Below are 25,573 nucleotides of genomic sequence, written 5' to 3' on the forward strand. Positions count from 1 at the left end.
ACTCACCAGCACAAAAAAACCCTCTACCCATCACATGCAAGTCTAACGTAATTTACAAGATTCCATGCAAAGACTGCAAGAAACACTATCCGGCAAACAGGCAGACAACTAACAATCCGCATCCAGGAACACAAACTAGCTACTAAACTCCATAACCAGCTGTCTCTAGTAGCCACACACACAGATGGCAGGGACCACAAATTTGACTGGGAGGACACAACCATCATAGGACAAGCTAAACATAGGACAGCCAGAGAATTCCTCGAAGCCTGGCTCTCATCCACAGACTCTATCAACAAGCACATTGACCTGAACCCAATATAACGGCCACTACAACGAGCAACCTGAAGTAGCAGAAATGGAACCAAATAAATTCCAGAAGGCACAGTACAGCAGTGCTTTACAGGAGGCTCCAAAGCACTGCAGATGTCACCTAGACAGGGGATGAAACATCTGCAAATTAATTTCCCAGCTCAGCGAACATGCACAGACTTAATTCGGCAAACTCAGGGATGGCGACTAAAAAACTGTGAGCATTCTTCACGACACAGACTCCCAGAAGTATTGGTCACGGACAGCAGGGATTTTGAGTATTTCCAAAAGTTGAATGGTAATCGTCATGTTCAGACAGTGCCATACCATTCATTGTCAAATGATCAAGGGCCAGATGTATCTCATTGACTGAGATCCTTGAGTAGCATTGTTACCTGCACCAATCAGGGGAGCCGTGGCTGACAGGAACAGGAGATCTGGAAAATCTCCTTATTCAAAGGACTGTCTGTGACCTGACTGGTCAGAGCCCAAGTCCTGTGCATGGGTAAATAAAGAGTGACTTGGTGACAGGATACTGGCCTCTGTGCAGTTACTTCACCCTTGCTGGTGAGCTGCCTTCTTGAACTGCAGTAGACATGTGTTGTAGGAGCACACTGGGCAGGCAGTTCATTTCTATGACCAAGAAATGGAATGTTTTCAAATACAAAAATTGTACAATTACTGGGTTTTGTCTCTTTTCATTGATACAAGGCAATAAACCTTTAAAATGTTTCTTAATCTATTCACTAAGTTTACATTAAAAGATTACATTAACAAATAAGTCATAATAACAGATACTGCACATTAAACTAATCCAGTACCTGAGAGGAATATTGTGTTGATAGAACAACTCAGCCAATTTTATCAATTGAACTGCTTCTTCCTGGGCAGGATCAATAAACATGACCTGTGGCCGAAAAAGTTAAATATAAAATTAACATTTAAAAAATACTAAGAAACATATCTTTGAGTTTATATCAGAACCAAGTAAGCTTGTTCCCAAAACAATAAAAATTTTAATACATAGTGTGAAAATGATTAATCACTGAAACATCAAATAAATTCACCATAACAGATTGTTTTATAAGATAGAGATGAGATGTGTTTAATGATTGAGCTCTGCTGAGCTCCACCCAGACTAGTAATGCCACAGCCTCTGTGTGGAAAATCAGTTGGAGTCTGGCACAATCTTCTGATGGAGACATAGGAGACTGATTTGCAAGGTTAGATCTCATGGAATACAGGGAGAACAAGCTATTTGGATACAGAACTGGCTCAAAGGTAGAAGACAGAGGGTGGTGGTGGAGGGTTGTTTTTCAGACTGGAGGCCTGTGACAAGTGGAGTGCCACAAGGATTGGTGCTGGCCCCTCTACATTTTGTCATTTACTTAAATGATTTGGATGCGAGCATAAGAGGTCCAATTAGTAAGTTTGCAGATGACATCAAAATTGGAGGTGTAGTGGACAGCGAAGAGGGTTACCTCAGTTTACAACAGGATCTGGACCAGATGGGTCAATGGGCTGAGAAGTGGCAGATGGAGTTTAATTCAGATAAATGCGAGGTGCTGCATTTTGGGAAAGCAAACTTAGCAGGACTTATACACTTAATGGAAAGGTCCTAGGGAGTGTTGCTGAACAAAGAGACCTTGGAGTGCAGGTTCATAGCTCCTTGAAAATGGAGTCGCAGATAGATAGGATAGTGAAGAAGGTGTTTGGTATGCCAGAGGCGAATAATACCAAAATTATTAGCCAGAGTATCGAGTACAGGAGTTGGGAGGTCATGTTACGGCTGTACAGGACATTGGTTAGGCTACTGTTGGAATATTGTGTGCAATTCTGGTCTCCTTCCTATCGGAAAGATGTTGTGAAACTTAAATGGGTTCAGAAAAGATTTACAAGGATGTTGCCAGGGTTGGAGGATTTGAGCTATAGGGAGAGGCTGAACAGGTTGGGGCTGTTTTCCCTGGGACGTCGGAGGCTGCGGGGTGACCTTATAGAGGTTTACAAAATTATGAGGGGCATGGATAGGATAAATAGACAAAGTCTTTTCCCTGGGGTCAGGGAGTCCAGAACTAGAGGGCATAGGTTTAGGGTGAGAGGGGAAAGATATAAAAGAGACCTAAAGGGCAACTTTTTCACGCAGAAGGTGGTACGTGCATGGAATGAGCTGCCAGAGGATGCGGTGGAGGCTGGTACAATTGCAACATTTAAGAGGCATTTGGATGGGTATATGAATAGGAAGGGTTTGGAGGGATATGGGCCGGGTGCTGGCAGGTGGGACTAGATTGGGTTGTGATACCTGGTCGGCATGGACGGGTTGGACCGAAGGGTCTGTTTCCATGCTGTACATCTCGATGGCTCTATGACTCTTGTTACTAATAATTAACGTGCCTAATGCTAATGCAATCTGCAAAAGGATACTGTTGTGTAAATTACAGCTTCCGACTAAAAGATCTTTTTTTTCTGCTGAGAGGTGGTCCATCCTTCATACATAACATGACTTCTCCATATGGCATCAAGAAATGGCTGATTAATGCCTATCATCTTTCATTGACTGATGGCTTAGCATTACTCCTTTCTGAACATCAACTAGAGGAAGCACTGAAGGAGGCAAGGGAACATAATGTACTCTGTTCAATGAGCATCTCCAAGAATGGCTTGGCAACACCACTGATGACCAAGCTGCATAAATTGTAAAGAACATAATTAGGTCTGTGACAGGTGACCAGAGAACTAGTAAGAGGGTCTGGATGGGATGCTATTCGGAGGGTCAGTGTAGACTTGATGGGCTGAATGGCATCCTCCATCTGCACTGTTGAGATTCTGAGACTCCCTTGATCACAAGATCAGAAACAGGGACATTTGCCATTAATTACATAAAATTCAGTCCTATTTACAATTCCTCCATGTACCATATAGCATTCCATGTCCAAATACAACAAAACCTTGACAATATTCAGGTCTGACTTGACAAGTGGCAAGTATCATTTGCACTGAGTGCCATGCAATGACCATCTTCAAGAAGGGAGAATCTAACTATTGCTCCCTGATATTTAATAGTGTTACTATCACTGAATACTTCTCACTATAACATCCTATGGGTTGCCATTGACCAGGAATCAAACTCAACTTGCCATACCAATAATGTGGCTTCAAGAGCAGGTCAGAGATTAAGATTTCAGAGTGGTTAACTCACCACTTGTCTCCCAAGGTCTCTCATATCCACCACTTATAATCACTGTACACTTGGTATTCTGTCCTACTAAGAGATGCCTAAACTTTACTTGAAGTACCACAGATGGAAACTGTCTACTGCTTTTCTGGGCTTGCAAACATTGTTTGTGCCCTGCTGATCCTTGAAAGTGGTAAGAACAAAGCCTATTATACAGTTAGTTTGCTATTGGTCCACACTTGACTTTATAACTTTGACATAACTGTGGCCCTGGTAACCCTAGTGTTGATTTTGGCATCAAATGACAGGTTAATCCAAGGTATGTGAATCTATTGATGAGCTCCACAGTGAAGTTGTCAATGTTGCTGTTAATATTGTAAAGGAACAGACTCACTTAAAATTCTAATGCCATTATTTCATTCTTCTGTGAGTGGTGGTACATCCTTATTGTCCCCTTCTTACCTCTCTTCAGCATTTACAGCTCTGGATCCAAATAGATAGTTCAGTATCTTACAGATGTTGACTTGATGATAGACCTGGCTATCTACTTTTCTAGACAATGAATCCCTTATGACTGAGATCCAAATGTGCATATTCACAAATCCTCGAAGGGGAAGTTGATAAAGCAGCTAAGAAAGCGTGACAGCTGACTTTGAGCATTGTAGGGACATAACTTTAATGAAGGTTGTCAGGTTTTATAAGAATAGACATGAGAAATCTTTCTACAAAGCACACTGTCCCCATCCAAGGCTGGCTGAGAATTAATTCAAGATTTACTTGGTTTGACAGCTTTAACTCAAATTAGTAAGACTCTCAACTGTTGAGAGTCAAAAAGTGTGCTTCTGGAAAATCACAGCCATTCAGGCAGCATCCGAGGAGCAGATTAGTCAATGCTTCAAGCTAAGCTCTTCATCAGGAATGTGGGGTGGGCCCAAAGGGGCTGAGATAAACGGGAGAGGGTTAGGGCTGGGTGGAGAAGGTAGCTGGAAATGTGATAGCTAGATGGACATGGGGGTTGATGTGATAGGTTAGGGTGGAGTGGATAGACGGGAAGGAAGATGGACTGGTAGGACAGTTCAAGAGGGCGGTGCCATGTTGGAGGGTTGGAGCTGGGATAAAGTAGAGGGAAGAGAAATTAGGAAACTGGTGAAATTGACATTGATCCTGTGGGGTTGGAGAGTCCCAACGCAGAAAATGAGGGGTTTTTCCTTCCTCCTGATGGAGGAGGCCCAGGACTTGCATATCTTTGGTGGAGTAGGAGGGGGAATTGAAATATTTGGCCATAGGATGGTGGGGTTGATTGGTGCGTGTGTCCTGGAGATGTTCTCTGAAACATTCCGCAAGTTCACATACCTTGGATTAACCTGTCATTTGATGCCAAAATCAACACTAGGGTAACCAGGGCCACAGTTGTGTCAAAGTAGAGGTGACTGCATCGAGAGCAACAGATACAGTAGATGAGGTTAAAATCAACCAGGCGAAAATGAGGACTGCAGATGCTGGAGATTAGAGTAGAGAGCGTGGTGCTGGAAAAGCACAGCAGGTCAGGCAGCATCCAAGGAGCAGGAAAATCGGCATTTTGGGTAAAAATTCTTCATCAGGAATTAGGCTGAGAGCTTCGGGGGTGAGAGAGATAAATGAGAGTGGGTGGGGCTGGGGGGAAGGTAGCTGAGAGTGCGATAGTTGGATGGAGGTGGGGATAATGGTGATATGTCAGAGAGGAGGATGGAGTAGATAGATGGGAAGGAAGATGGGCAGGTAGGACAGATCACGAGGGCAGTGCTGAGCTAGAAAGTTGGAACTAGGATAAGGTGGGGGAAGGGGAAATGAGGAAACTGGTGAAATCCATATTGGTGCCATGGGGATGGAGAGTCCCAAGGTGTAAGATGAGGTGTTCTTCCTCCATGCATCGGATGGTAAGGGAGTGGCAATGAAGCAAGTCTAGGACCTGTATGTCCTTGGCGGAGTGGAAAAGAGAGTTCAAATGTTCGGCCACGGGGCAGTGGAGTTGGTTGGTGTTGGTGTCCCGCAGATGTTCTCTGAAGCGCTCTGCGAGCAGGCGTTCTGTCTCCCCAATGTAGAGGAGACCGTATCGTGAGCAAAGGATACAGCAAATGGCATGTGGAAGTAAAATTTTGATGTATGTGGAGCGCTCCTTTGGGGCCTTGGATGGAGGTGAGGAGGGAGTTGTGGGCGCAGGTTTTGCAATTCCTGCGGTGGCAGGGGAAAATGCCAGGAGGGGAGGGTGGGTTGTTGGGGGGTATGGACCTGACAAGATAGAGGCGGAGGGAACGGTCTTTATAGAAAGCAGGTATGGGTGGGGACGGAAATATATCCCTGGTAGTGGGGTCCGTTTGTAGGTGGCGGAAATGGCGGAGGATGATGTGATTTATATGGAGATTGGTGGGGTGGCAGGTGAGGAGCAGGGGGTTCCATCCTTGTTGTGGTTGGATGGGTGGGGTTCAAAGGTGGAGGTGCGGGAAGTGGATGGGATGTTCTGGAGGGCATCATCAACCACGTAGGAAGGGAAATTGTGATCTTTAAAGAAGGAGGCTATCTGGTTTGGAATTGGTCGTCTCAACTGTTGAGAGCCAAATAATAACTAAAGTTCTGTTAGAAGCTAGAAATAGATTCTATAAGGACATGTTCGGAATAAAATAGAAATATAAAGTCTGGAGCCAGTGTGTTACAAAGACGTAACAAATGAATATATCCTATTGTGTCAGTTAAACAGGACGATATATTCATTTAGAATTTTGAAGGGTACAATCCAAGTGAATAAGTGAGTTCTGAGATACGTTAAATTAAATACTGACTATTTTTTCAATATTGTTTTGTTCTGCAATGGAAATGCTGTCCTTTGAAAAAGTGTCTTCTGTACACCACAAAGTAAATAACGCAAATAACCATCATAATTTCTATGACTCCAACAGCCAGGGATTCCTCCACTTACTGAATTATTAAAGGACTCTTTGATAATAATTCATTTTACTGAACACAAGACAGAAAAAGGAAACTTTCACATATATATACAGACACATACATATAGAGAGACACAGAGACAAATGCACCTGAGAGTTTTCTCTGCAGTGATATTTACCATCACAAAGATTTCGCTGCTTCTTGATTTTAAAAATCAGAATTAATATGGTTTCGTTATCCATATTATCAAGGTTATTGAAACATTATCAGGTAATAATTACAAAAAAATTATAAAATGCCAAAAATATCGAATTAGTTGAGTATCTTTATTTCAGAAGACTTACCAAATTGAAGAAGTTGCGCCTAATTTGCCGTATCACACCTGGGAAGGTTGGCCGCAATAACTCTTGATAATTTGATGGCCAAGAACGGTACTTCTGGTCTCTTTCCAGGTCAGTTATCCACTGAAACACAAAAGGAGCAGCACCCCAAAGACAATCAAGATCTACTAATCTCGTAATTTCAATTAAATTCTCACATTGGACAGCTCATAACTTTAGAAAAAGGATATTAGCTACAACAGCAAATCCCAAACTGTTTTGATGAAACCCTTGAGAACATATCCCAGCCAAATATTGGTAGAAGCCTTACCAGAAGTGACCTGTCTGGTCCATCAGTCAGTGAAGGATACAAATTGTGAAAGGGATTTCATTTCAGAAGGTTGTTTAAAGTGTTATCAGTCACTGGAGCATCAGAAACTGAGGGTTAATCTTATAGGTTTATAAAATCATGAGGGGCATGCATAGAGTCTTTTTTCCCAGGATAGGGGAGTCTAGAACTAGAGGGTATATGTCTAAGGTGACAGGAGAAAGATCTAAAAGGGACCTAAGGGGAAACTTTTTCACGCAGAGAGTGGTGCATGTATGGAATGAGCTGCCAGAGGAAGTGGTGGATGCTGGTATAATTACAACATTTAAAAGGCATCTGGATGGGTATGAGTGGGAAGGTTTGGAGGGAAATGGGTCATATGCTGGCAAATGGGATTAGATTTGTTTCAGATTTTGGCTGACATGGATGAGTTGGGCCGAACGGTCTGTTTCCATGTTATGCAACTGTTTGACTCTATAACACTGCCATTTCAGAGTTTTGGAAAAAAGACACCAACTATCAGAAATATTCAATTTCTTACATACTGTTCTGGAATGTTACATGCATTTAAAGGATCTCAGAGTGCCAGCACATTCTTATTTGGTGGGGCATATGGTGCTGGAGGCTAAAGCAATCAAAACCTTCCACAGGTACTCTGGAATAGACACGTGGAATGCTGGAGAAACTCAGGAGCTCTGGCAGAGACTGTGCAGAAAGAAACAGAGTTAATGTTTCTAATCACGATGAATCACTGTACTTAAAACATTAATTCTGCTTTCTCTCCACAAATGCTGACAAGCCTGATGAGTTTCGTCAGCAATATCTGTCTTTGTTCCAATGACGTAGGAACAGCTAGAAAAAATGTCTGAGAGATTACGAACAACTCAGGGCTAAATGAAAAATTTAGAATCACAAATGTAGTAATCTCAGGATTTGGGGCGATTGAGAGTTATAAGGTAGCCAGGAAGGATCTGAAGAGAGAGCTAAGAACAGCGAGGAGGGGACATGAAAAGTCCTTAGTTGGTAGGATTAGGGAAAACCCAAAGGCTTTCTATAGGTATGTCAGGAATAAAAGAATGACTAAGGTAGGATAAGCCCAGTCAAGGATAGTAGTGGGAAGTTGCATGTGGAGGCTGAACAGATTGGGGAGACTCTGAATGAATACTTTTCGTCAGTATTCACTCAGGAACAGGACATTGTTGCCAATGTGAATATTGAGTCACAATTAATTAGAATGGATGGCTTTGAGGTGTGTAGGGAAGATGTGTTGGAAATTCTGGAAAGGATGAAAATAGATAAGTCCCCTGGGCCTGATGGCATTTATCCTAGGATTCTCTGGGAAGCAAGGGAGGAGATTGCAGAGCCATTGGCCTTGATTTTTATGTCCTCGTTGTCTACAGGAATAGTGCCAGAAGACTGGAGGATAGCAAATGTGGTTCCCTTGTTCAAGAAGGGGAGTAGGGATAACCCTAGTAACTATAGGCCGGTGAGTCTCACTTCTGTTGTGGGCAAAGTCTTAGAGAGAATTGGCATTGAGGTATGGCATTGAGGGTGAGTTGGAGGTTTGGATTAGGAATTGGCTGGCTGGAAGAAAAGAGAGGGTAGTAGTTGATGGTAAAGGTTCATCTTGGAGTGCAGTTACTAGTGGTGTTCCGCAAGGATCTGTTTTGGGACCATTGCTGTTTGTCATTTTTATAAATGACCTGGAGGAGGGGCTAGAAGGTTGGGTGAGCAAGTTTGCGGATGATACGAAAGTCGGTGGAGTTGTTGACAGTGAGGAAGGATGTGGCAGGTTACAGTGGGATATAGATAAGCTGCAGAGCTAGGCAGAAACGTGGCAAATGGTGTTCAATGTAGGTAAGTGATTCACTTTGGTAAGAGTAACAAGAAGATGGGGTACTGGGCTAATGGTCGGATACTTGGTAGTGTGGATGAGCAGAGGGATCTTGGTGTCCATGTACACAGATCTCTAAAAGTTGCCACCCAGGTAAGTAGTGCGGTGAAGAAGGCATATGGCGTACTGGCTCTTATTGGGAGAGGAATTGAGTTCCGGAGTCCTGAGGTCATGTTGCAGTTGTGTAAGACTCTGGTGCGGGTGCATCTGGAGTATTGTGTGCAGTTTTGGTCGCCATACTATAGGAAGGATGTGGGGGCACTGGAACGGGTGCAGAGGAGGTTTACCAGGATGTTGCCTGGTATGGTAGGAAGATCGTACGAGGAAAGGCTGAGGCACTTGGGGCTGTTTTCATTGGAGTAAAAAAGGTTTAGGGGTGACTTGATAGAGGTGTACAAGATGATTAGGGGTTTAGATAGGGTTGACCATGAGAACCTTTTTCCACGTATGGAGTCAGCTATTATGAGGGGGCATAGCTTTAAATTAAGGGGGGGGTAGGTGTAGGACAGATCTTAGGGGTAGATTCTTTACTCAGCGAGTCGTGAGTTCATAGAATGCCCTGCCAGTAGCAGTGGTGGACTCTCCCTCTTTATGGGCATTTAAACGGGCATTGGATAGGCATATGGAGGATAGTGGGCTAGTGTAGGTTAGGTGGGCTTGGATTGGCGCAACATCGAGGGCCAAAGGGCCTGTACTGCGCTGTATTTTTCTATGTTCTATGTTCTATGTTCCACCTGATCCATGTGCAAATTGGTAAAGGGCAAATAGGTTTAGAAAGTTAAAGGTTGTTGTGGGAGAGTTAGGTTCCGATACACAGGGCAGTGGCACCAGGATTGGCGACAGAGAGCTGTTCCAAGGGAATGAACTTCATTTGCTGGGACCATTGGTCTGGAAAATTGTATAACTAAGGTAACAGAGAGTTTCAACCTAATTAGTAGAGGGTTTAATTGAAGGGAAACAATAGAACAGTGGTACAGGTTAGTGAAGATGAAACTGATAATCAAAGTGAAGGAAGGACGTAGTGACTTTACCTTCCCCAATACTGACTGCGACTCCCTTAGAGCAAGTGATTTAGACAAGGCAGAATTTGGCTTAGACCCAGTCTACGCTTTGTTTCCCAAATGTAGAGGAGACCACATTGTGTGTAGCAAATGCAGTGGACCAGATTCTGTGTTTCAGCTGGAAGGTATGTTTGGACTCTTGGGGTTGGCGGGGTGGGGTTGGAATGGAGGTGAGTTAATGGTCAGGTGTTACACCTTCGATTACAGGAGAAGGTGGTGTGAGGTGATGTTGGAAGTGAAGGAAGAATGGACCATGGGATGTCCCAGAGGGATTGGTCCCTGCAGAAGGCAGACAAGAGAGGATGGGAATATGTGGCTGGTGATGGCTTCTCACTGGAGGTGCTAGAAATGGTAGCTGACAATCTTCTGGATGTGCATGTTGGTGGAATATTAGGTAAGGATAAGGGAGAAACCTATCGTTGTTGCGGGAGAGAAGAGAGGGGTTGTGGGCAGAAGTGTGGGAATTGGGTCGAACTAATTGAGGGCCCTGTCAACAACATTGCTCGAGAGTCCTTGGTCGAGGAAGACAGTGGACATTTTTGAGACTCCCTTGGCGAAGTTGGCTTCAATGAAACAGATGTGATGGAGATATAGGAACTGGGGGAATGGAGCCTTTACAGGAAACAGGGTGCAAGGATGTATAGTTCAGCTTGCTGTGGGAGTCGATGGGTTTACAGTGGAAATTAGTGGCCAGTCTATCCCCAGAAATAGAAACAGACGTCAAGGAAGGGAGTAGTCAGAGATAGGGCAGATGGAAATTAGATGCAAAATCAATGAATGTTTCCAATTCCAGATGAAAGAGAGAAGCACCACCAATGATATCATTGATATATTGGAGAAAGTTATGGATGGGGGCCAGCATAGGACTGGAACAAGGAATATTCTACATTCCCCATGAAGTAATACGCATAATTGGGGCCCACGTGGATACCCTTCACCACCCCTCTGCCCAGAAGAAAATGAGAGTAGTTAAAAGAGAAGTTGATGAGGGTAAAGACGAGCACAGTCAAGCAGAGAAGGTTGGTGGTGAGTGGGGACAGTTTAGGCCTTTCTTCCAGGAAGAAGCAGACAGCCCTGAGACCATCCTGGTGGGGGATGGATGTCATAGAGATGTACAGCATGGAAACAGACCCTTCGGTCCAATCCGTCCATGCCAACCAGATATCCCAACCCAATCTCATCCCACCTGCCAGCACCCGGCCCATATTCCTCCAAACCCTTCCTGTTCATATACCCAATATATACAATTGCAACCCAATGTTGCAATTGTACCAGCCTCCACCACTTCATCCGGCAGCTCATTCCATCCATGTACCACCCTCTGTGTGAAAAAGTTGTCCCTATAACTCAGATAAATGCGAGGTGCTGCATTTTGGGAAAGCAAATCTTAGCAGGACTTATACACTTAATGGTAAAGTCCTAAAGAGTGTTGCTGAACAAAGAGATCTTGGAGTGCAGGTTCATAGCTCCTTGAAAGTGGATTTGCAGGTAGATAGGATAGTGAAGAAGGTGTTTGGTATAAAGTCATAGAGTCATAGAGATGTACAACATGGAAACAGACACTTCGGTCCAACCCATCCATGCCGACCAGATATCCCAACCCAAACTTGTCCCACCTGCCAGCACCCGGCCCATATCCCTCCAAATCCTTCCTATTCATATACCCATCCAAATGCCTCTTAAATGTTGCAATTGTAGCAGCCTCCACCACATCCTCTGGCAGCTCATTCCATACACGTACCACCCTCTGCGTGAAAAAGTTGCCTCTTAGGTCTCTTTTATAACTTTCCCCTCTCACCCTAAACCTATGCCCTCTAGTTCTGGACTCCCTGACCCCAGGGAAAAGACTTTGTCTATTTATCCTAACCTTGCCCCTCATAATTTTGTAAACCACTATAAGATCACCCCTCAGCCTCCGACGCTCCAGGGAAAACAGCCCCAACCTGTTCAGCCTCTCCCTGTAGCTCAGATCCTCCAACCCTGGCAACATCCTTGTAAATCTTTTCTGAACCCTTTCAAGTTTCACAACATCTTTCTGATAGGAAGGAGACCAGAATTGAATGCAATATTCCAACAGTGGCATAACCAATGTACTGTGCAGCCGCAACATGACCTCCCAACTCCTGTACTCAATACTCTGACCAATAATATGCTTTCTTTTATTGGTCAGAGTATTGAGTACAGGAGTTGGGAGGTCATGTTGCGGCTGTCCAGGACATTGGTTAGGCCACTGTTGGAATATTGAATGCGTGTAAAGGGTTTGCATATCTGTGGTAAAGACGAGGCGGCTGGAGCCTATAAAATGAAAAGTACGAAATTGGAGTAATGCATTCGAAGGATCACAAATGTAAGTGGGCAGGGACTGGCCCAGGGGAGAAAAGATTGAGTCAAGGTAGTAAAACTATGGTTGTTTCGTCTGGAGCAGGGGAGGCTGAGCTGAGAAGTTGATCAAATTATAAAATGCATAGATAGGGTTTTATAGAATCTTTTTCTCCAGAATTGAAATGTCTAAAACTTGGGGGCTTGCACTTAAGGTGAAGGGGTAAAATTCAAACAAGTTGAGAGGCAAGTTTTTTTACACAGGGAATGGTAGGACTCTGGAATGTGCTGCCGGGGTGGTGATAAAGGCATATACAATAGAAGCTTTTAAGGGACTTTTAGATAAGCATATGAACATGCAAGGAATGGAGGGATATGGCCAAGGACAGACTGAAGGAATTACTTTCATTTGATGCCATGTTCGGTACAACACATGGGCCAAAGGGCCTGTTCCTGTACTGTACTGTTCCATGTTTTGTGTTTCAAAATATAAGCAGAAGAATACAGAAGGTATTAGAACCAGAATAAGTAATTATGGTAAAAAGTCAAAGCTTTGAGGCTCTGCCTTTGAATGAATGCACCATTTGTAATAATCTAGATGTGTTGATGGCACAAATATAAAGAAATGAATATTAATAAGGAGTTAATGCAGGAAGAGCAAGACTGCAAACTCGCTATTAAAGTGTATCTGATGTTCAGTAAAAATAGGCATAAGCAAAATAAGGTAAGGTAGCTTTGGTATCATCAATGAATTGTGGTATACATGTAAACAATTTAAAGTACAAATAGGAAGGGAAAGAGGTCATGGGTTGGAGTTTGCTCCAGGCCCTGGAACACTTGCCTCACTCTAGGACAAAGTATAAATCAATAAATGATGAAGGCAAATTAGAAGGGCACTGCAAGTGTCACTGATGATTTTAATCTGAATATTGGCTGGGCAAATCAGATGGGCAAAGGGTAACATGGATAATGAATTTGTAGAGTGGATCAGGGATCGTTTCTTAGAGCAGTACATTGCAGAATCTGCCCAGGAATAGACTAATTTTGATCAAGTAATTTGTAATGAGATGGGATTAATAAGAAATTAAAGGAGACATGATGGCAGAGTAGTAACATCACTGTATGAGCAATCCAAAGCCCCAGGTTAACATTGTTGTGACATGGGTTTGAATCTCAACATACCAAATGGAAAAATGTAATTCAGTAAACCTCTTGAATAAAAAGCTAGCCTAATAATCACTGTTGATTCGTGGAAAGGAATCAATCATTCTTCCTTGTTTGACCTACAGCAATGTTTTTTTTTAGATTAGATTACTTACAGTGTGGAAACAGACCCTTCGGCCCAACAAGTCCACACCGCCCCGCCGAAGCGTAACCCACCCATACCCCTACATCTATATCTATATCTACCCCTTCCCTCACACTACGGGCAATTTAGCATAGCCAATTCACCTGACCTGCACATCTTTGGAGTGTGGGAGGAAACCGGAGCACCCGGAGGAAACCCACGCAGACACGGGGAGAACGTGCAAACTCCACACAGTCAGTCGCCTAAGGCGGGAATTGAACCCGGGTCTCTGGCGCTGTGAGGCAGCAGTGCTAACCACTGTGCCACCGTGCCGCCCACTTACATTTGTGATCCTTCGAATGCATTACTCCAATTTCGTACTTTTCATTTTATAGGCTCCAGCCGCCTCGTCTTTACCACAGATATGCAAACCCTTTACACGCATTCAATATTCCAACAGTGGCCTAACCAATGTCCTGGACAGCCGCAACATGACCTCCCAACTCCTGTACTCAATACTCTGACCAATAAAAGAAAGCATATTATTGGTCAGAGTATTGAGTACAGGAGTTGGGAGGTCATGTTGCGGCTGCAAAGGTCTTCTGGAAAATTAGAGATGGGAACTAAATGCTGGTCGAGCCAGGAATACTCACATCTCCTGACTGAATTTAAAAAAAGTGTTGTTAAGGATTCTGTGGGAGTAACATACATGATACAATTTCAAACTCACTTTGAGGGAGAGCAACTTGTCAATTCAAATATGGGCAATTACAGAGCTCTGAAGAAAAGAGGTGTTTAAAGTGGGCTATGAAAATAAACAATGGAAATAGTCAGTGGGTGAGCAGTTGCAGACATTTTAAGAAGCAAAAATATATTCCAATCAAAAAGGACTAAATGAGAAGAATGAACCACCAATAATTACCAAAGGAAGTCAAGGAGAGTATCCAAACAAAAACTAAAGCCTTTAAAGTGAAGAAAGCTAGTGGTGGCCAGAGGATTGGGATTTTTTTCAAAGAACCGGCAGTGGATGATTAAAAGTTAATAAAGAGGGAGAAAATTGATCAGAAAGTAAATTAGAAGAAAATAGTAAAACAAAAAGCTTCCATGGATATATAAAAAGAGAAAGCAGCCAAAGTACATGTGGATCTTTGAAGTATGCAACTAGTGAACTGATACTGGGGAACAGGGAATTGCAGATAAATTAAACTAATCTATTCTTATTAGTCTTCCAGGTCACGCTACTATAAAAATCTCAACATAATAGATAAGCAAGGTGCTAAAGGGAGGAAAGGTCTTATAACAGTCTCTGTGTTGAAGGACAAAGTATTTGGCAAACTAATAGTACTGATTACAAACAAGTAATCTGACAGCTTGTGTCCATGGGTTTTACAGGAAGTAACTGTGGAGATAATAGAGGCATTGGACAAAATATTCTCAAATCAGAGAATTCAGAGTGTGTTCCAGCAGATTAGATGATGCCCTGTTCAAGAAAGGAGACAGAAAATAAGAATCTATCGGTAACTTACCTAACATCTGACATTGGGAAAATGCTATAGTGCATTATTAAAGCAGAAAAACAAGTTATTTAGAAACACTTAACATAATCAAACAGGGCCAACATAATTTTATGAAAGGGAAATCATGTTTGACAAATTTGCTAGTCTTTTTACGGAGATAATAAAAAAAACAGAGATGATAAAAGAAGTTTCTATTGTAAGTTCTGGGCATTTTAAACAAAAAAAAAACTCAGATCACTTGTAGCCTTACACTGCCACTCAAGATCTCAATTGAAAGACCACAATGACTTTCAGTACAATAATATAAATTTCCCTGCTGCAGAGTTCACACACAAATTCACACCTCACCTCAGTGTCAAACAGTTTCAGGTAAAGGGCTCCCTGAAAGGCTAAGCAAGTTTTATCCATTAAATGTTGAAGAAGAGCAAAAATTAAATAGCTGGTACGTGCCAAATTAATGGATTTCAGTGAACCACAAAAAGTAGTTCAATCCCTTTTGCATTATGGACTGTTTATCCATGATTGAATTCCAGTGAAATAATGAGATGAGGGCAACTCGAGGGGGCTACTCGTACAAAGTGGTAATCAACAAAATACCCCCAAAAAACAATTTGTCAAAAGAAGTTATGCACAGCAATATATTTAGTAGTTGGATATGATCCAATTGTTGTTTGTGCATGTGCAAACGTTATTAAACTAGTTTGCACATTTAATACAGAGGTTGTTATCCAATGCTGTAGAGGTCTTTGATAATGGCAGCAGGTGAATAGCAACAAGACCAATGTGCAAGACATGATTTGATGATTGCATGCTTGAGTTATAAACAAATAGAAAAGAACTTGGCTGATAAAATGGTGACTTATCAATTAAAGTAAAATCAATTAGGTAACAAACACTAGAATGCCTTTTTGGGAAAACTGAATCAATTAACACTGTGGAAGAAATATGCTCCATGTTAAACATAATAGAACACATTGGACAAATGGTGTAGTTTTGTTTTTTGATTTCTCTAATATGTCCAACTTTGTTCAGAAAATTGTTCACCAACTTCAACTTCCATCAGGAAGTGAAACTGTACTTCAGTGTAAGAACAACTCATGTTAAATCTCAAACACTTACGATTATTTCTTATTGAATATGTGGATTCACCTACTACAGAAAGAGAAAAACTTGACCTACTCTTGGGAAATAAGGCAGGGCAAGTGACTGAGGTGTCAGTGAGTAGCACTTGGGGCCAGTGATTGTAATTTTCGTAGTTTTAAAATAGTTGTGGAAGAGGATAGACCTGATCTAAAGGTTTAAGTTCTACATTGGAGGAAGGCCAATTTTGTCAGTATTAGGCAGAAACTCTCCAAAGGTGATTAGAAGAGGCCATTCACAGGTAAAGGTATGGTTGGAAAGCAGCAGGCCTTCAAAAATGAGACAATGAGAGTTCAGAGAGAGTATGTTCCTGTTAATGTGAATGGCAAGGCTGGTAGGTGTAAGGAATGTTGGATGACTACAGAAATTGAGGCTCTGGTTAAGAAAAAGAAGGAGGCATATGTGAGGCATAGACAGCTGGGATCAAGTGAATCCCTACAGGAGTATAAGGACAGTAAGAGTATATAGAAGAAATCAGGAGAGCAAAAAGGGAGCAGGAGACAGCTTTGGTAAGTAGGGTTAAAGGAATCCAAAGAGATTCTATAAATATATTAAGGGCAAAGAGTAATGAGGGAGAGGACAGGGTCCTAAAAGATCAACAAGGCCATTTTTGTGTGGAACAACAGGAGATGACTGAGATACAAAATGAGCATTTCACATTAGGATTTACTGTGGAAAATGACATGGAAGCTAGAGATCTTGGGGAAATAAATAGTGATACCTTGATTAGTGTCCATATTACAGTGGAGGTGGTGCTAGTTGTCTTAAGATGCATAAAGATGGATAAATGCCTGGGACATGATCAAGTTTATCCCAGAATCTTGTAGGAAGCTGGGATTTCTAGGCCCCTTGCTGAAATATTTGTATCTTTGATAGCCACAGATGAGATGCCGGAAGACCCCAGATTGGCTAATGTAGTGCCTTAGCCTCCATGTTTTTCTCAAGTAAATATCTCGAATACTACAGGGCCTTGATCAGACATGTTAATGGGCCAAGGAATGGCAGGTGGGAGTTTAATTTAGATAAGTGTGAGGTGTTGCATTTTGGATAAGTGCATAAATAAGAACGTTTTGGAAGGATATAGGCCAAGAGCAGGCAGATGGGATGAGTTTAGTTTGGCATTATATTCAGTATGGACTGGTTGGACCCATGGGTCTGTTTCCATGCTATATGACTCGAGGATTCTTAACCTCCAAAAAGTCAGATAGGTTCTACAAAACCTGCTAAAGTAGTACTCCTAAATATGCAGCAGGTGAATGGGAAATACATACTTACTTGTCTAAGTCTCAGATGAATTGCTATCACTCAGCTTGATTTGGAGATGCCGGTGTTGGACTGGGGTGTACAAAGTTAAAAATCACACAACACCAGGTTATAGTCCTACAGGTTTAATTGGAAGCACACTAGCTTTCGGAGTGACGCTCTGAAAGCTAGTGTGCTTCCAATTAAACCTGTAGGACTATAACCTGGTGTTGTGTGATTTTTAACTTATCACTCAGCTGAGTTATCTAAATATACATTAAAAATAGTTATGGTTATTGCCCCTAATGGTATCTAATATGTTTTGGTGAAACGTTCAATCCAAAATAGAAAAGTCATCAAGCCCAGGTACGATGTTGTTGATGGAAGCAAAGGTGGAAATAATGGAAGTGCTAACCCTAACCTTTAAACACTCCTAAATAACAAAGTGCACCAGTGGACTGAATAGTTACAATTGATGCACAACGCTTTATGAAAAGGGACAAATCCAGTAATTAAAGGGACAAATCCAGTCAGCTTCGAGTCAGGGTGGACAAAGTTTCAGAGTTTGAGACAAATAACGTCACTCAAAAATATATGCATTTATCAAAGACACCCAGCACAAAGTTGTAAAAAGTCAAATTCTGTGTGTAAAACCCGATTGCATTTTTTGATGAAGGAATATATAAAGTTTTAGGAAAAAGCTATGTTCCACATCTGAACTGGCAAAAGGTGAAAAAGTGAGTCTACAGGAACAAAGGGATAATGGCAGTTTGACTATGATGTTAAAGAGAAAAAAAAGAGTATAGTTGTCTTTCAGACTGGAGGAAAATGTACAGCAGAGATTCCCTGGGATCAATATTAGGACCACCATTCTTTTTGGCATATGAATCACTTCGATTATTTTATCAAAGCTTGCAGGTAGGGTACAATATCAAAGCTTGCAGATGGCACAAAGCCCGAACATGTAGTAAACAGTGAAGAAAATATGACCATGAGACTGTGTTGAAATTGGAGACAAAAATAGATGAAATTCAATGTGGCAAAGTATGAAGTGATGAAATTTAGAAAAGTTGAAGTATAAAATAACTGAAACAGTATAACTTTAATGGGGATTAACATAAACATAATGAAGGAAGGAGGGAAACTCAGTAAGGTTGTTTTAAAAAAACACATTCAGATACTTCAGCTTAAAAATTAAGTTTGGTACAAAAGGAAGGAGCTTAAACTGAACATTTTGTAAATCACTGCTAGCCCTCATCTAGACTATTATGTTCAAAACTTTAAAAAGTCTATCAAGACCTACAGAGGAGATTTACCAGAATAGAACTTTCATTCCTTATAGAGACAAAGAGAAGCTGAGATTTTTTCTCCTCAGCCTGCCATTCCACCCTTTGAGTTTGCTCCATCTATGGATTATTTAATAGCTGAGCTGTGCCTTCACTCCATCTCTCCAACCTGGTTCTGTTGCCCCCAAATTTTTGTTGTGTAGCAAATATCTATCAATCACTGTTCAAATTTCACACATTCGAGAAGACCATAAGAAATAGGAGCAGGAGGAGGTCATTCAGCCCCTGGAGCCTTCTCCACCATTCAGCAAAATCATAGCTGATCTGACCTTCTTCACATCCACTTTCCTCATCTTTCACAATAACCCTTAATTCCCTTACTATCCGAGCCTCAAGTATATACATAGATTATACAAAGATGGTGTGGGGATGGAGCTCAGTGGTAGAGTGCATGCTTTGCATGTATGAGGCCCCGGGTTCAATCCCTGGCATCTCCACTTTTGGATGGCACAGTGGTTAGCACTGCTGCCTTACAGCGCCAGAGACCCAGGTTCAATTCCTGCCTCAGGCGATTGACTGTGTGGAATTTGCACATTCTCCCTGTGTCTGCATGGATTTCCTCCCGGTGGTCCGGTTTCCTCCCACAGTCCAAATATGTGCAGGTTAGTTGAATTGGTCAAGCTAAATTGCCCTTAGTGTTAGGGGTAAATGTAGGAGAATGGGTCTGGGTGGGTTGCGCTTCAGCGGGTCGGTGTGGACTTGTTAGGCCGAAGGCCATGTTTCCACACTAAGTAATCTAATCTAATGTCCCTATAGCTCTTTGTGACAAGGAGCTGCAACCCTCTAAGAGAAGAAACTACTCTTCATCGCAGTCTTAAAATGACACCCTGCTATTCTGAAACTGTGTTGTCTCCCATGAGACGAAACATCCTTACCCTGTTAAGCCTCATAAGAACTCTGTATGTCTCAGTGAGATCATCTCCCATTCTTTTAAATTCCAAAGAATAAAGTCTAAACTTCTTTAGTCTTTGACCACAGATACAGTAGCAGAATTCGGGCATTTGGTCCATCAAGTCTGCTCCATACAATCATGGCTGATATGTTTTACAGCCCCATTCTCCTGCCTTCTTCCAATCAAGAACCTATCTATCTCTGCCTGACATAGACTCAATGACTTTGCCTCCACAGAATTCTGCAACAGTCAGCGCAGGAGAGAGAAAGAAACTGACATCGCAGTGAGCCTGCACAGTGAAACTGCGCAGTTACTGCCTTTGCTGTTTGAATTCATGTATCGCTGGACATCGGAATGCATCTGGGAAAATTAACAGTGAAATTCACAACTGATCTTGGAGGAACTGTTTGGATGAAGTCACAACACAGAAACACCTAAGTCAGAGTTTATGTAAGCCACACTTAAAACTACTACAGTAATGAGTAGAGTGGGTTATTTCATGATTGTATGTTTTTGAGATATATCTCGATTAAACGTAAAATATATGCCATAACTATCAATTTAACCTGGAGCAGTGTTTTGTAGAGGAATAAGACGGTGTTATTTTCTGGGTCTGAAGATTGTGAAGGAGCAAAAATGGCCTTTAGTAGAGTGTTTTGTACTTCTTGTCAGATGTGGGAGTTTAAGGACAGTTTACGGTTACTGTGGATTATATGTGCAATAAATGCTATTGGTTGCAAATCCTATCAGATCGAATCAATCGGTTGGAGAGACAATTAGAAGCATTGAGGAATTTGCAACAGCAACAATATGTGATGGATGGCAGTTATAGGAAGGGAGAAAAGTCGCAGATACAGTCACGTAGATGGGTTAACTCCAGGAAAAGTAAGAGAGGTAGGCAGTCAGTGCAGGAGTCTTCTGTGGCTATCCCCATTTATGCTGTTTAGGAAAACGTATGGGGTGATCGATTTGCAAGGGAACATAGCACAAACAGCCAAGTTTCTGGTATTGAGACTGATTTTAATGCAATGAGAGGTACGTCGGGTTCCAAGAGATCCCCATGGGGCGGCACGGTGGTTAGCACTGCTGCCTCACAGCTCGAGACCTGGGTTCAATTCCCGCCTCAGGCGACTGTCTGTGTGGAGTTTGCACATTCTCCCTGTGTCTGTGTGGGTTTTCTCCGGTTTCCTCCCACAGTACAAAAAATGTGCAGGTAAGGTGAATTGGCTATGCTAAACTGCCCATAGTGTTAGGTGAAGGGGTAAATGTAGGAGAATGGGTCTGGGTGGGTTGCTCTTCAGAGGGTCTGTGTGGACTTGTTGGGCCAAAGGGCCTGTTTCCACACTGTAAGTAATCTAATTTAATCAATTGTGTTAGGCGATTCTCTCGTCCGAGGTACAGACAGACGTTTCTGTGGCCAGCAGCGAAAAATCAGAATGGTGTGTTGCTTCCCTGGTGCCAGGATCAAGGATGTCTCAGAGAAGGTGCAGAATGTTCTCACGGGGGAGAGGGACCAGCAAGAGGTCACTGTCCACATTGGAACCAATGACATAGGAAGGGAAAAGGTTGAGATCCTGAAGGGAGTTGACAGAGAGTTAGGCAGGAATTTAAAAAGGAGGTCCTCGAGAGTAGTAATACCTGGATTACTCCTGGTGCCACGAGCTAGTGAGGGCAGGAATAGGAGGATAGAGCAGGTGAATGCATGGTTGAGGAGCTGGTGTATGCGAGAAGGATTCACATTTTCAGACCATTGGAATCGCTTTTTGGTAGAAGTGACCTGTAAGGCTTGCACCTAAATTGGGAGGGGACTAATATACTGGCAGGGAGATTGGTCAGAGCTGCTCGGGAGGATTTAAACTAGTAAGGTGGGGGGGTGGGACCCATCAAGATAGTCTGAGAAAGAGATCAGTCTGAGTCTGGTACAGTTGAGAACAGAAGAAAGTTAAACAGTCAGGGCAGGCAGGAACATGGTAAGACTAATAAATTAAACTGCATTTGTTTCAATGCAAGGGGCCTAACAGGAAAGGCAGATGAACTCAGGGCATGGTTAGGAACATGGGACTGAGATATCATTGCAATTACAGAAACGTGGCTCAAGGATGGGCAGGACTGGCAGCTTAATGTTCCAGGATACAAACGCTGCAGGAAGGATAGAAAGGGAAGCAAGAGAGGAGGGTGAGTGCCATTTTTGATAAGGGATAGCATTACAGCTGTGCTGAGGGAGGATATTCCCGGAAATACATCCAGGGAAGGTATTTGGGTGGAACTGAGAAATAAGAAAGGGATGATCACCTTATTGGGATTATATTATAGATCCCCTAATAGTCAGAGGAAAATTGAGAAATAAATTTGTAAGGAGATCTCAGCTATCTGTAAGAATAATAGGGTGGGTAGGGGATTTTAACTTTCCGAACGTAGACTGGGACTGCCATAGTGTTAAGGTTTAGATGGAGAGGAATTTGTTAAGTGTGTATAATTTTCTGATTAAGTATATGGATGTACTCACTAGAGAAGGTGCAAAACTTGACCTACTCTTGGGAAATAAGGCAGGGTAGGTGACTGAGGTGTCAGTGGGGGAGCACTTTGGGGCCAGCGAGCCTAATTCTATTAGATTTAAAATAGTGATGGAAAAGGTGGTGGGTCCACTACTTTCCGTTATTTGTATAAATGATTTGGATGTGAGCGTAAGATGTATAGTTAGTAAGTTTGCAGATGACACCAAAATTGGAGGTGTAGTGAACAACAAAGAAGGTTACTTCAGGTTACAGTGAGATCTTGATCAGATGGGCCAATGGGCTGAGAAGTGGCAGATGGAGCTTAATTTAGATAAATGTGAGGTGCTGCATTTTGGGAAAGCAAATCTTAGCAGGACTTATACACTTATTTATTCATTTCTGGGGTGTGGACAATGCTAGCTTGTCAGTATTTACTGTCCATCCCTAACTGTCCTTGAGAAGTTTGTGGTGAGCTGCCTTCTTGAACCTCTACTGTCAGTGACAGTGAAGGAAAGGCAATATATTTCCAAGTCAGGATAGTGGGTGGCTTGGAGAGGAACTTGAAGGTGGTGATATTTTCATGCATCTTCTGTCCTACCCTTTTAAATGGCAGCAGTCATGGATTTGAAAGTGATGTCTAAGGATCTTTGGTGAATTTATATAGCGAAACTTGTAGATATTACATACCTTCGCTACTGGACATCAGTGGTGGACGTAATTGATACTTGTGAATGTGTGCCCATCAAGTGGGCTGCTTTGTCCATAAGACATAGCAGCAGAAATTAGGCCTTACGGTCCACCACGTCTGCTCCAACATTCAATCATACCTGATACTTTTTCAACCCCATTTTCCTGCTTGCTCCCTCTAACCTTTGATGCCCTTGGCAATCAAGAGCCTATCTATCTGCTTTAAATATACTCAATGACCTGGCCTCCACAGATTCACCAGTCTCTGGCTAAAGGCATTTCTCCTTATCTCTGTTTTAAAGGGTCTTCCCTTTACACTAAAGCTATGCCCTCAGATCCTCATCTCTCCTGCCAATGGAAACATCTTCTCAACATCCACTCTGTCCAGGCTGTTCAGTATTCTGTAGGTTTCAATCAGATTCCCCCTCATTCTTCTAAACTCCAAGTATAGTCCCAGAGTCCTCAAACGTTCCTCATATATTAAATCTTTCATTCCTAGGATTATTCTCGTGAACCTCTTCTGGACCTGCATCCTTACTGAGGTATGGGGCCCAAAATTGCTCACAATATTCTATGTGACCAGAACGTTCTAAAGCCTCAGAAGTATATCCCTGCTTTTATATTTGAGTCCTCTCGAGATGAATGGCAACATTGTATTTGTTTTCCTAACTACTAACTCAACCTGCAAGTTTACTTAAGAGAACCATGGACTAGAACTCCCACATCTCTTTGCACTTCAGATTTCTGAATTTTCTCTCCATTTAGAAAATAGTCCGGGCCCCTACTCTTCCTAACAAAGTGCATGACCTCATAATTTTCCAAGTTGTATTTCATTTGTCACTTCTCATAGAATCCCTACAGTATGGAAACAGGCCATTTGGCCCAAAAAGTCCACACTAACCCTCTGAAGAGTAACCCACCCATACTGATTCCCTTACCCTATTACTCTACATTTACCCCTGACTAATGCACCTAACCTACACATCCCTGAACACTATGGGCAATTTAGCATAGCCAATTCACCTGCACATCTTTGGATTGTGGGTGGAAACCCACAAAGATACGGGGAGAATGTGCAAACTCCAAACAGATAGTCGCCTGAGGCTGGAATCGAACATGGGACCCTAGTGCTGTGAGGTAGCAGTGCTAACCCCTAAGCCAATGTGCCACTCATCTACTCTCTTAACTTGTCTAATTATTTCTGCAGTCTCCCTGCTTTCTTAATACTACCTGCCCCTCCCCTATTTTTGTATCATCTGCAAACTTGGCCAGAATGCCCTAAGTTCCTTCATCCAGATCATTAATGTATAAAGCCTTGGATAGTGTCAAGCCTCTTGAGTGTTGCTGGACCTGCACCCATTCAGGCAAGTGGAGACTATTCCATCACACTCCTGACTTGTGACATGTAGATGATGGACAGGCTTTGCGAAGTCAGGAAGTGAGTTACCCACTGCAGTATTCCTAGCCTCTGACCTGCTCTTGTAACCACTGTGTTTATGTAGCGAGTCCAGTTGAGGTTCTGATCAATGGTATTCCCCAGGATGTTAACAGCAGGCATTCAGTGATGGTAACATCAATGAATGTTCAGAGATGGTGGTTAGATCATTCCTTATTGGTGATGATCATTGCCTGACACTTGTATGGTGTGAATGTTATTTGTCACTTGTCAGCTCAAGCATGTATGTTGTCCAGATCTTGTTTCATTTTAACTTAGACTGCTTCAGTATCTGAGGAGTCACGAATGGTGCTGAACATTATGTGATTGTCGGCAAACGTGCCCATTTCTGACAATTTGATGTAGGGAAGGTCATTGATGAAGCAGCTGAAGATAGTTGGGCCGAGGACACTATTTTGCAGAAGTGTCCTGGAGCTCAGATGACTGACTTCCAACAACCACAATCATGACACAATCAACCTCCAATCAATGAAGAGTCTGCCCTCGATATCTATTTATTCCAGTTTTCCTAGGGATCCTTGATGCCATACACGGTCAAATGCGGCCTTGATATCAAGGGTTGACACTCTGCTCACACCGCCTGAATTCAGCTATTTTGTCCATGTTTGAACCAAGCCTGCAATCAGGTGAGGAGCTGACTGTCCCTGGTGGAATCCAAACTGAGCATCATTGAGCAGGTTATTGCCTAGCAGGTGCTGCTTGACAGCGCTATTGATGACACCTTTCTCCATCTTTCTGATGACCAGGAGTCAACCAATGGGATGATAATTGGCTAGGTTGGATTTGTCCTGCTTTTTTTGTACAAGTCATACCTGGGCAATTTTTCATATTATCGGGTAGATATCACTGTTTAAACTATACTAGAAGAGCTTGGGTAGGGGAATGGAACACTCTGGAGCACAAATCTTCAGTGCCATTGCCAGAATGTTTTCAGGGCCCATTGCCTTTGCAGTATCCAACTGTTTCTATACATCACGTGGACTGAATCAAATTGGCTGAAGACTAGCATCTGTAATGCTATGGAACATTGGAGAAGGCAGAAATGAATCATCCACTTGGCACTTCTGGCTGAAGATTGCTACGAATGCTTTGGACCTGTCTTTTGCACTGTTGGTGCTCTTCCATCATTGAGGATGGGAATATTTGTGGAGAAACCTCCTCCAGTAAAGTGTTTAATTGTCC

General features: G+C 42.5%; 1 protein-coding gene and 1 non-coding gene across 3 annotated transcripts in view; one reads left to right on the forward strand and one right to left on the reverse strand.

The window, feature by feature from the left end:
• uggt2 (UDP-glucose glycoprotein glucosyltransferase 2) overlaps positions 1-25,573 on the reverse strand; it is a 381,083-nt gene that overhangs the window by 201,985 nt on the left and 153,525 nt on the right. For both annotated transcript variants that reach the window (XM_072577884.1, XM_072577883.1), the window contains exons 14-15: positions 6,751-6,870; positions 1,134-1,219 (exon numbers count right to left, since the gene is read on the reverse strand). In XM_072577884.1, coding sequence (XP_072433985.1) covers positions 1,134-1,219; positions 6,751-6,870 — 206 coding nt within the window. The remainder of the gene's footprint in view (positions 1-1,133; positions 1,220-6,750; positions 6,871-25,573) is intronic.
• On the forward strand, positions 19,227-19,298 carry trnaa-ugc (transfer RNA alanine (anticodon UGC)). Its single transcript has one exon. It is a non-coding gene; the product is annotated as a tRNA-Ala (tRNA).

This window comes from Chiloscyllium punctatum, chromosome 9 (assembly GCF_047496795.1).
Source record: "Chiloscyllium punctatum isolate Juve2018m chromosome 9, sChiPun1.3, whole genome shotgun sequence".
Lineage (NCBI taxonomy): Eukaryota > Metazoa > Chordata > Chondrichthyes > Orectolobiformes > Hemiscylliidae > Chiloscyllium > Chiloscyllium punctatum.